Source organism: Ovis aries, chromosome 5 (assembly GCF_016772045.2).
Source record: "Ovis aries strain OAR_USU_Benz2616 breed Rambouillet chromosome 5, ARS-UI_Ramb_v3.0, whole genome shotgun sequence".
NCBI classification, from domain to species: domain Eukaryota; kingdom Metazoa; phylum Chordata; class Mammalia; order Artiodactyla; family Bovidae; genus Ovis; species Ovis aries.
This window is the reverse complement of record NC_056058.1, coordinates 24,866,490-24,879,031: the sequence shown is the minus strand read 5'-3', so window position 1 is coordinate 24,879,031 and position 12,542 is coordinate 24,866,490. Positions and strand designations below refer to the sequence as shown.

The 12,542-nt window shown below is 39.0% G+C and overlaps 1 protein-coding gene across 2 annotated transcripts in view; it reads left to right on the top strand.

Annotated features, from left to right (window-relative positions):
• LMNB1 (lamin B1) overlaps window positions 1-12,542 on the top strand; it is a 53,220-nt gene that overhangs the window by 29,164 nt on the left and 11,514 nt on the right. For both annotated transcript variants that reach the window (XM_004008662.5, XM_060415644.1), the window contains exons 4-8: window positions 619-789; window positions 2,183-2,308; window positions 7,728-7,948; window positions 8,986-9,211; window positions 10,741-10,845. In XM_004008662.5, the coding sequence (XP_004008711.1) occupies window positions 619-789; window positions 2,183-2,308; window positions 7,728-7,948; window positions 8,986-9,211; window positions 10,741-10,845 (849 nt within the window). The remainder of the gene's footprint in view (window positions 1-618; window positions 790-2,182; window positions 2,309-7,727; window positions 7,949-8,985; window positions 9,212-10,740; window positions 10,846-12,542) is intronic.

The following is a 12,542-nucleotide window of genomic DNA, read 5'->3' as shown; positions in this document are numbered from 1 at the left end:
CATTCTAGTTTGGATAATTCCTTAAAAACTAATGTGAAGGATTATGCCTCTTATTTCTATTCTTTGATAGTGAATTGCCATATGTATTTGAGATAGAAAAGTAATATGGTCAATAAGATTGTGTATCAATTGATGTTGATACCTTAGCATCACCAGCTATTAGTCGTGTAAATTAGCTTACTCTGTCTTAGTATGTCTAAGACAAGTTTTATTTTATGCATAAATCTTCTAGTTGAAGTTTTACTGATAAGTTTCTAACTTTTCATGTGGAATTTTTTTTCAGAGTTATTCTTAGTACTACTGTCAGTACAATTTAGAAAAATAATTACCTGCTATTCAGTATACCTAGTTAGAATGGCTGGAAAGCCATTCCTTGCCTTTAGAGAAATAAATAGCTGTGCTACTGAAAATAAACATAAAATTCCTAGAGTTTGAGATGCTACCATTTCTGTCATTAGTTCTGTCTCAAAAATCTTCTCATTTGAAAATGAAGGCAAAAAATTGTCTATTCACATGCTTGTCAGGACAGACATGAGGAGGTTGGTATGTAAAACTTCAGATGGTCTTGATATCCGCCATAGTAAGTAACTTAGTTTTATGTCATTTTTTTCTTCCTAGGAGATTAACGAGACCAGAAGAAAGCATGAAACTCGCTTGGTAGAGGTGGATTCTGGGCGTCAAATTGAGTACGAGTACAAGCTGGCTCAAGCCCTTCATGAGATGAGAGAGCAACACGATGCCCAAGTCAAGCTGTACAAAGAAGAGCTAGAGCAGACTTACCATGCCAAAGTGAGCAGACTGCCCGGGATGGCTGTAAACACGTAAAGCTTTTGTTTCAGAGTCTCCCCGAGAGCATAACTTGATATTTGGTTTGTTCTAATTTTATTAAGTGAATTCCTGCGGTCTCCACGAATATAGAAAATTGATTTTTTTTAAGAAAGCAATTTTTTGTAAAGTAAATGTTAACTAGAAATTAATCAGAGAAAGTAGGATTATTCCACTTTTACAAAAGGTATGGTCTTTAACCTCTTTGTCCAGTTGATCATTCGTGTCAAGTTATATTAGTTAAACTCCAGCCATCTAAAAGTAAATTTTCATTCAGTAACAAGTACTAACCTTGTTGGACTACATCTAATTCTGACTGCCTGCCATCATTGTACTCAGATTGTGACCACCACACTTTGGGCTGTTTTGAACAAAGGCCAAATGGACACTCTCTGATATTTCTTCCTCAGCCATTTAAAAAAGAATATAGAAACTTCTCTGTTACATTAGGAGACCATGCAAAAATTTATTAATTCACTGACTACAGGCTTTCATAGTAAATGATTTTACCCCAATGTGTTAGATATTACATGATTTGATTAAAAAGTTACTAGTGGAAGACTTAGAAATAAGCCATAGAGGTGTTGAAAATAATTTCTATTGCATGGCTTCAAATTGGTCATATTGCTTTTAATCTACTTTATGAAGTAGTAGTTGGCTGATGAGAGGGTGATCTTTTAATCCCTACATTTAGTTGTTCAGCCCTTACTTGGTGCTGGCACTGTGCTGGGCACTGAAGAAGCTAAGCTAAGGATGGGTCGGTCACGTAGACTCTGGTCTCAGAGGGAGTCAGGGAAGAGAAATACAGAAGACATACCTGAAGACAGGCAGGACAGAATGCTGTGGGCATTTGGGGGAATGGGCTATTGTTTGTACCAGAGGAGCTCTTTTTTTGCTTCTGAAAGGAAGTATTTCTATTTGGTTGGAGATAATCTCTTAATTAGCACTTTCTGTTTATTGTTTTATATTCTGTATCAGATTTGCTGGTTAGGGATATGTGATGCTTGTTTTCCTGCAAACACCACCATGGCTAAATCCTATTCAGTCTGCTTACTAGCTGCATTATCTGAGACATTAGACATATAATGGATGAAATATTGAAGCACTAAATTTTGGGTAAACCCACATATATCAGCATTGTTAAGCTCCCATATTGGAAACTGAGCTGAAAAAGCAGAAAAACTTCTAAGGTAATTCATAGCACATCAGCGAACTTCATGATGCTTTTCCTGTTTCATCAGCTAGTTACTGACAGGGCTTAGGTTTGAAATGAAATATCTTGAGATGGTTCACACTTCCTCATTCGTTTGTTCTAATTCACTAGGTAAGACTGACCGTGGTCTGCTTCTTTTCGTAGCTTGAAAATGCCAGGCTGTCGTCAGAGATGAATACTTCTACTGTCAACAGCGCCAGAGAAGAACTGATGGAAAGTCGAATGAGAATTGAGAGCCTCTCGTCTCAGCTTTCTAATCTGCAGAAGGAGGTAACTAAGCTTCAGAGTTGTACTTGAAGGCCGCCTCCACCACGGTAGCCCACCTGCTTGGCTCTTCCTGAAATCACTTTTCAGAGAGGATAGTATTTCCTTGAGTTCTGGTTTCACAGTGCTCCCCAGGTTTCTTCTATTTCTCACTGCATAAGCATCCTCCGGGCAGAGACTGTTGTTCCTAACCCAATAGATTATCTGGAGCTAAGGGAATTGCCCTTGAGGGAATGACCTGCTGGCTTATTCTCTGGACTTATCCCAGGACCCTGGTTTTCTGACCCAGCCAGCAGTCTGATCTCCACACAGTGCTCTTCCCGACGTACTCGTTTGCATCACATTTAGAAACTGTTATGAAGGAAAACCTGCGGAAGTTCTTTGTGGGTGGTGATTGCTTTGTGTTTCTAGACAAACTCCCTTGGTGCTTAGAATACTCAGTAGTTAGTATCTTGGGAAGCAGCATCAGTTTGCGTCTTGGCTAAGAACTTAGTGACTCATTCATTCATTGGCACACCTGTCTTGTGACTGTTGCTGGTGTGTTGATGGGTGCCTGTCAGTGTGGGACGGTGCACTCTGGGTGCTGCGTAAGCAGGTGTGGACACTGCCTGAAATCGGGGTTTTGGTTCAAGGGTGATGCTGGTGTGCGTGCAAAGTACATGTCCAACCATATAAGTGCAGGATATGTTGATAATCTGCTGCTCACCTCAGTGACTTAGGCAGTAACTTCAGTTTTCTGTTTTCCTTAAGGGAGGAAATTATGTTGTTTAACATTTTTCATATAAGAGTAGCCTTTTTATTCTTCATTAAATAAGCTTCTTTTTTAATATTTTGTTTTTAGTAGTATCCTTTTCTGATTACAAAACTGAAGACATTTATTGTAGGAATTTAGAAGACACCTTATTGTGTAAAACGAGGTGATATAAAAAGAGCTTGATTAAAACAGAAGTTTTTACTTTGCTGTTATCATGTGTACTTCATTACTCACAACATACAATTAAAGAGCTGGAAGGACAAGGGCCTTTGAGTCCACTCAGTCTGACCACAGACCTGGGTGAGTTTAATGACGAGCCCAGAGACTGTAAGCTGACAAATGGGTTTCTTTCACTGTTCCCAGTTTTTCTCTTTATACCTTACTCTCTTCAAAGATTTTCTTTTTAAGAATTTAACCACCTTTTTTCCATTGCCCCATTTAATAGGTACCTTTCCAAAGATAGTCCTGTCTGTTTTTACTCTGAGTTGACATTTGCTACTACTCTCCATTTAATAAATGGTATTCTGGTTATTCCGTCTCCCTCAGTTTTACATTTGCTTATCTTTTAGGAGGCTGGGCAGGGGCTGATGCTTACTGCACTTGATTATGCTAGGTATGGATGTTTTACAGGTGAGGTGAATAGCACTTGCCTGTGGTTAAATAGCAGTAGGCTCTGAAATTTGGTAGCTGTGTCTTCTGACTCAGGTCCAGGGCTCTTTCCCTGTTTGCCTGTTAGTTATGTTCCTGTCATTGCAAGTTTTTTGGTTAACTTCAGGTTCAGTTCAGTTTAGTTCAGTCACACCTGACTCTTAGTGACCCCATGGATTGTAGGACACCAGGCTTCCCTGTCCATCACCAACTCCCGGATCTTGCTCAAACTCATGTCCGTTGAGTCAGTGATGCCATCCAACCATCTTATCCTCTGTCATCCCCTTCTCTGCCTGCCTTCAATCTTCCCCAGCATCAGTGTCTTTTCCAATGAGTCAGTTCTTCACATCAGGTTAGCAGCTCTTAAACAGTGTTAGGCAGGGCCCTCGGTGTTTTGAAGAGCTCCTTCCTTAGGAAATAGGAGAGGAGTGCCTGCTTCAGCCAGATAGTTTTAAATTTCTCTGTCAGGGGGGTGGAGAGTGATCCTTTCTGGTATCAGGTTTTATGATAAATAATATATCTTGAGGGATATCTTCTTTGGTTGATGAATTTTAGCCTTAGATCATTAAAAAGAAAAAGGCATCTCTAACTTTTTGTTTTGGAGTATTTGTTGTGGAGTCATTGATTTCATCATGTATGTTAGGCCACAGAGTTTCCTCTTTGGTTATGTGACTCATGTTAATGAAGCAGTTCTTTAGTTTTACTTACAATTGATATAGCCTTTAAAATGGTGACTTAGAAAATATTTTTCCGTAATATAGCAGCAGTGTTATGTTTTGTAATTAGGCATTTCATATATTGCTTACAGCTTTTCTTTCATTTCTATCTAGATTTTTTACTTTGGCCAGATTATTGAATTGGTCAGGGTCTGTTTAAGTTGCAGAATTTAGTGGCACTTTGAAGGCACCTTTATTTTTTGTTTTTCTAACACCCAAATTCTGGAAATTTCTGTGAGAGCTAGATTATAATAAACTGGTAAAATTAGGTATTTTAAAACAAAGAGAACCCAACCCCATTAGAAATGAGTAGTACAGTTTTAGAGTTTTGAGGCAGAATCTTACAGATACTAGTTGGACCGCTTCATTTTCCTAACGGTACCAGTTTAGTGAGGTGTGTTATTTAGTGGCAGAATCAGGAAGAAGGATCTAGATCTCTCTCTCCTGTTTATTCTTTGTATTTCACTATGAAGCAGGTGTAGTGCGGTTATTTAAACTACATTTAAATATTTCTATTTAAAAATACAAAATGATTCAGAGTAACTTTAAAGCTTACTTATACCTAGATTTTGATTTTTCCCTCTTACAGAACCCTGTAACATCTAAGGTGGACAAATAGAGTGCATTTTGGCCTTTACAGATCGAGGCTAAAAGTTTTCTCTGAATCTTGGGTGATTTATGTCTCTTCAGATTAGACATTGTCGCCAATCTGTCTCTCCCACCTGGTAAATAAAAATAAAGAGATTGACTGAGGAGGAGACATTTTACTTCCTTATTTTTAGGCTGTGCTGCATAAGAAAGCTTTGTTCCCTGACCCAGGATCAAACCTGTGCCCCCTGCAGTGGAAGCACGGAGTCCTGATCACTGGAGTGCCAGGAAATTCCCAGAGAACATACCTTTTACACTTAACTGTTCTTTATTTTGGAGGAAAGAAAATATAAGAACCATGAGAAAGGGAAAAAATGGATTTCTCAGTTTATAGCCTTTTTTTTTTTTTTTTTTTTGGGCAAATACAGGTAAATCCATGGTCTCTGAGGCAGGATTTTGTTTAGCCTCCCTCTTGAGATGAATGCTTGCTTCTGATATAGAATGTCCTGGATTGTAATTAATTCATTGGTTGATTATTTTTTAAATAACATTTTTATTTTGGCATAATTGTAAATTTGTAGGGAAGTTGGAAAGCTGGTACACACAGCTCCCTTAGCTCCCTCCCCCAGTCTTCCTTCTTTGTTAGCATCTTAGATGGCTGTGGTTCATTTGTCAAAACTGAGACATTGCCGTCCGTACATTACTGTCAGCTAGACTCCAGACGGTTTGGATTTTACCAGATTTTCTGTTACTGTTCTTTTTCTGTTTTATGGTACCCACGGGTCTCCCTAGTCCCCTCTGGTCAGTGACAGATTTTCAGACTTTCTTTGTTTTTCATGACCTTGACAGTCTTAAGAAGAGCCGGCCAGGTATCCTGTAGGCTCTCCTCCAATCTTAAGTTAATCTGGTGCTTTTCTTATGATTAGCCTGGAGATAAGGATTTTACGTGCCCTCTTGTTACATCATATCAGGGATGACGTGACATGTACACATCGTTGATGGTGATAACCCTCATCATTGGCTAAGACACTGTTTGCCAGGTTTCCCAATTGTAAGTTGCTATTTTTGTGTTTCCCTAACTCTGTTTTTAGAAAGCAAGTCACCAAGTCCAGGCTGCCCTCAAGGATAAAGAGCAGGAATTATGTGTCACATTCTGAAGAGAGTATTTACCTTTATTAAATGGAATGCTTTTGTAAAGATTCACCTCTTCTTCCCCTATTTGTGTATTTATTTGTCCGTTCATTGGTTTCTGTCAGTATGGACTCATGGAAATCTTTTTATAATTTGTATTATATTTGGATAATAGATGATTTTATTGGCTCAGATTGTTCCAGCTTTGGCTTTGAGGAGTTTTGTCAGATTGGCTACCATGTTCCCCCCTTTTTGGAGCACTTCTTTTTTTTATGGTTCTGTAATATGCTCCAGGCTTGTCGTGTATTTTCCCTATCTCAGCACTGGTATCAGCTATTTCTTTAGGGCACTCTGGTTCTTTTTACTGGAGAATGGTATCTAGAAAGCAAGTTCTGGGCCCTGGATATGCTCATTGGTATTGGGGTGTCATTGTTTCTAGGCCTGCTTGTGGGCAGAGCTAGGTAAATGTGTATATGCTCACCCATGTTTACATGCTTATCTGTAATTGTATCTCTGTCCACTTGTATTTATATTAAGGTTACCACACATTTACACAGATGTCTGGGACTCTAACCCTGTACCACTGGGTTCACTTTAGGTTTCCTTCCTTGCTTATCTATAACTTCTCTCCCTGAGCGTGAGAAGCCTGGTTTCTACCATCCCGTTTCCTCATTTGTCCAGCCTCAGTATACATGTAAAGCAGTTTCAAATTATTTAACCTATACCCCTGTGTGAAATAAATTCACTAGCCAGAGTGTAATGTTTCTACGTAGAATAGAGATCCTTTTTATCTTTAGCCTTCCAGATTTCACTTTTGCACAATATGTGCCCTTTCCTTCCTGCTTTGATGCATAGGTACTTGTGATTTAAGGGCCTAAGCTCTACATCAGTCTTTTTGAGTTGATTACCTTGGTCATTTTCTGAGGAGATGAATTCTGTTTTGGAGACATGCAGATGAGTGATTACCTGGTGAACGACAGGTTTCTAAGATGAACCTTCTTGTGTAGGAAGTGTGATTTTTCATTTTTTTAAATACCAAATATGAGGTTTCCATGCTTATAATAATATTTACAGCCTACACTATATCATATGGTGTTTGTATGCTGATGGAGTGTGGGAAAGCACACCGTTTCTGAAGTGGTAACTAGAATCCCTTTTGTTAAGTTTCTGAATTGTTCCAGTAGTTCCCCATAAGATACTCTGTTTCTTTTGTCAATGAGTTTTCTTGTCATTCTTTGCTTTCGTTACTTTATACTTTTGAGCTAAATGGTTTGTAGGGAGCCAGACTTTTTTACTAAAACCACAGCTTAAAATTCTGTTTCATTTGGTCAAACAAAGAAAAATTATGTGTACATTTGATGAATGTCTTTTCCTAGCCTTTTTATAAGGCAAAACTTTCCTAGGAGTTGTATTTTGTATTGGAGGAATTTTGTTTTTTAATTTCTTAAAATAAAAATGTTCTTGCATTCTGGTGTTACGAGATTGGATTTGCTCTAGGTCAGGAAATGTTTTAAAATAGCTGTGCTAGTGTTGTGCTAATGTTGGAATGTTCCTAGAAAGTAAATGTGTTCCCTTGACTCCTCTTCAGTCTAGAGCATGTTTGGAGAGGATTCAAGAGTTGGAGGACTTGCTTGCTAAAGAAAGAGACAACTCTCGCCGAATGCTGTCTGACAAAGAGAGAGAGATGGCGGAGATACGTGATCAGATGCAGCAACAGTTGAACGATTATGAGCAACTTCTTGATGTCAAGTTAGCCCTGGACATGGAAATCAGTGCTTATAGGAAACTCCTAGAAGGTGAAGAAGAGAGGTATGCAACTTGCTTGTCACTCTACCTCGTAGTCTACTTTTTGCCCCCACCCTTTCTATTTGAAGAAAAGTAAATAGGATTTTTTTTTAAACAATTAGGACAATCCTAAGTGTTTTCTCATTTTTTTTTTTTTAATATCTAGGTGTAGAGGTAGGTAGTAATAGATCTTTCTTCTACATCAACAACAGAAGATGTACAAGCAGTCTTAGTATTATTATTTTAAATGCTGAACTCTGGAAGGATACCATTTCTCCTTTGGGATTTTAAATGTTTTGATGATTTAGTATGCTGCAAAATGACTTCCAGGTGGCTCAGTGGTGAAGAATCCCACTGCTAGTACAGGAGCTGCAGAAGACGTGGGTTCAGCCCCTGGGTTGGGAGGATCCCCTGGAGGAGGAAATGGCACCCCACTCCAGTATTCTTGCCTGGGAAATCCCATGGACAGGATCTTGGCAGGCTGCAGTCCATGGGGTCGGAGAGAGTCAGACAAGACTGAGCGTGCATGCAGACATGCTGCAAAATACTAGATTTGCTGAAAGAGACTGTGTACTTTTCAAATATGGTTAGTGTGTAAATCCTTTTAAACCTTTTCTGAGAAAAAGTTCCAAAGGGAAAGTATCTCACTTAGAATAAACAGACATTTAATTTCAGCATTGCGTACATTGTGATTATAATTTTGTAAACAGAAAATACAGGTTTGAAGAAGTTGAGGAGAGACACTAAATGTAACAGTGGTTGTGGTAGGGTGATGGTGGTAGGTGAGTTGTTCACCCCAACCTCTCACCACCCCTCTCCCAGTTTTCCAAACTTCATGCATTATGATTGTGGTCTTTTCTTAGCTAAAACATTCAGATAGTAATTTTTAGAAACAGTGTTGATAGTGGGCATTGTAGCACAAATGAGTTTCTTTTTGTTAAGATGTACGTTGGCTTTGTCTAACAGATTGTCACTAATGCTGTGCTTTAGTAATGCATGTGCATTAAGATAGGAAGAGCATATGTGTTTCATAATTGGAGTGTTTTATTTCTCCCATGTAGATTGAAGCTCTCTCCAAGCCCTTCTTCCCGTGTGACAGTATCACGCGCATCCTCGAGTCGCAGCGTGCGTACCACCAGAGGAAAGCGGAAGAGAGTGGATGTGGAAGAATCCGAGGCCAGCAGTAGTGTCAGCATCTCTCATTCTGCCTCAGCCACTGGGAATGTTTGCATTGAAGAGATAGATGTTGATGGAAAATTTATCCGCTTGAAGAACACTTCGGAACAGGTGAAAACGCAGACCCCTTTTTGTCCAGACAGGCTTTGATAATTGGGGGTTTGTCTTGCAATTGTAATAACTCCTCAGCCTTTATTTGGATTCAGTCATCTTCATGAAATAAGAGTTTCCCTCTCCTTTTTAACCCAAATTCATGAAGTGTAGCATAAACTTGAGTAGGAAAAGGAAGAGGGATGGTGCACTTAGTGGTTTAAAAATTTTATTCATTAGCTCTTCTTTGGAGAGCCAGGGATTTTTTTCGCATCCGGTCATTTTGTCACCGTGGCCTTCCTAAGGATGAATTATTAATATTTCCTGTTCTAGCCAGAATTGTGAAGAAGATAGATTGTGTAGATATTCTTTCACAGCTGTTAGCTTTATGAAAGGTAGGAAATACGAGCCCAGACTCTGACACATGTTAGGAGTGTTTTTCTCTCTAAATAAATGAATGAACACTGTTGATTTAATACACACTAGGAATAGTATGAAGCTCAATCCTGAAATTATTTAAAAGTAAACATAAAATATTCATAGCAGGGAATCCTGAACTTTCAAGCTGGGGCCGTGAAGGGTTGTCAGATGATGCCAGAGGCAGGTACAGTGGAATGGATCGCACTTTCAGAAGCACCTTCAGGATTTGTAAAATGTCTGTAAAATCACTTTTCTCCTCAAAGCCATTAAAACTGTCTTGTGTGTGGATGAGTAAGTACTCTGGATGGGCAAAGGAGCGTTAGTGGTTCTGATGCAAAGCAGCACGGGCTCTAGGCCCTCTCAGTCAGGACTTTAGAAACTGCAGGACAGAGGAGCCTCTGCTGCTCCATTGTAGTGGTTTGGCTGTGTTACAAGAGGCATTGCCGCCCTTTTTGGAGCTGTTCTGGAGCTGGCTCTCAGCCTCGTTTATTCCTGTCTTTGAGTAAGAGATGGATATAAATAAATTAGTGCAGCTAATTGCTTTAATACCCTGAACAGCTCCTTAGGAGTTGGGCAGCTCTGGGCAGCCTACTGGCTAACATTGACAGCCAGCGCTTGGGACTGGCTCATTATGTTATTAACCCTTTTTGAACCTCTTATGCTTTAAGATAAGTATTAAATATGGGCACAAGTGGTACAGATGTGGAAGAAAAAGCGTGTATTTTCTTCCTTCTCTTTCCAGGCTTTATGTGTCTCTATTTAAAAAGCTTATGGTAGTCAAAAATTCGATGTGTGAAATGGTAGTTATTCAGCTAGGTGATGTTATAAGTTTAAATTATGCACCTAATCTAGCATTGAATATGACCATTTAGTTTGATTCCCATCTCTTTTCTTCCAATTTTGCGCTCTTTAAGATCACACACCTTAATAATTAAGATTGCAGCATTGTCAAAGTTTCTGTTTTGCTGAATGACAAAACCATGTTTTCTTTTTATAGTAGGGAAAATAGGAACCATGGGAAGACAGTCATAAAGTTGTCTTAGTTTAACTGCCTAAGAATTGATTTATTTGATTATTCCACAACTTTCTGTATATTTGAAGTGACCTTGATTTTTTTTTTTTTTCAATAGGACCAACCAATGGGAGGCTGGGAGATGATCAGAAAAATTGGAGACACATCAGTCAGTTACAAATATACCTCAAGATATGTGCTGAAGGCAGGCCAGACTGTTACAGTAAGTTAATTTAGTCATCATTTAATTTCACGATCTCAACCAATAATTGAAGTAATTGAAACCATTTTGGCTTAAAGAGACACGTTTTAGATATGGGCATTAAAACGTTTTTGACATTATTGGGGAATTACAAGTGCTACCAAAGATTAAAAAATTCTGTGTTTTTGAGATGGTAATTGACTGTTAAAAGTGAAAGAATTGGCCTCTGAAATATTTTTGTCTACTCCAGTAGATATTATCAGCTGATTCCCCCCACCCCTCCCTGCTTGTCTCCCCACAAAAGAAAAACAAAACAAAAAAAGCTGCCTCTCGAGTGTTACCTGGTAGCCCAGTGTAATGCAGGAGATACTACTTGGCATAAAGAACTGTTAGGAGGTGATCTATTAATGCTGAGGTATGTCTTAAAACAGCAGTCTTTAGCCTTAGGTGAGGATCAGTATCATCTGAATAGTGTTTTGGTGTCTAGACTGGTGGTGTCTACCTCACTCTTAGTTACCATCTCTGAGATTGGGATAGGGACTTGTTTTAACAAAAGTTACTAGGGCTCCAAGATCAGTGCGGATGGTGACTGCAGCCATGAAATTAAAAGATGCTTGCTCCTTGGAAGAAGAGCTATGTCAAACCTAGACAGTGTATTAAAAAGCAGAGACATCACTTTGCCCACAAAGGTCTGTATAGTCAAAGCTATGGTTTTTCCATTGTCATGTATGGATGTGAGAGTTGGATCATAAAGAAGGCTGAACGCCGAGGAATTGATGCTTTCAAACTGTGGTGCTGGAGAAGATTCTTGAGAGTCCCTTGGAGACTCCAAGGAGATCAAACCAGTCAATCCCAAAGGAAATCAACCCTGAATATTCACTGGAAGGTCTGGTGCTGAAGCTGAAGCTCCAATACTTTGGTGCTTCAGCGCCAAAGAAGAGTGGATTCATTGGAAAAGACTCTGATGCTGGGAAAGATTGAGGGCAAGAGCAGAAGGGGGCAACAGAGGATGAGATGGTTGGATGACATCACTGACTCAGTGGATATGAGTTAGAGCAAACTCCCGGAGATAGTGAAGGACAGGAAGCTTGGCATGAGGCAGTTCACAGGCTCATAAAGAGTTGGACACCACTTAGCGACTGAACACAGCTAGGTGATAGGTACTGTTGTAAAGCATCATTCTCTAAACATAATATTTTAGCAATATCAGTGTGGTTTTTCAGATATCTAAGTGGTCAAGATCTGGAGGGAGATGGGCTTCGTGCCCTTCTGACTCTGTTTTGAATTCTAAGTGGTGCCTTGTGGTTGTGTTCTGCAGGTGCATATATGTGATCATTACTAAGTATTACTGACTCACTTTTTAGAGAAATATTTTCCCTTGAGCAAACACATAATTCCTTTGTTTTTACTCAGTAAGTAGACCTAGCAAACAAAATATGTTTGATACAGATTTTAAAGAAGTCACTGTTTTCATCTGTGAAGAATGTTGCAGTGGCTGTCCTTTTATCAATTCTTTTTAAAAAATATTAAATGTTTTATATTTTATGATTGATGCAAACCTTACTTAGTATTGAATATCAAAGCCTGAAATAGGTTAGAACTTCTCTTTTAAAAAATGTATTCATGGAACTTGCCACCACATTATGAAAATATCAGATGCTAATTTTGTAATGATTGGTGAAAATGGGAACATACCCTAACCACACTGTCTTTGCTTC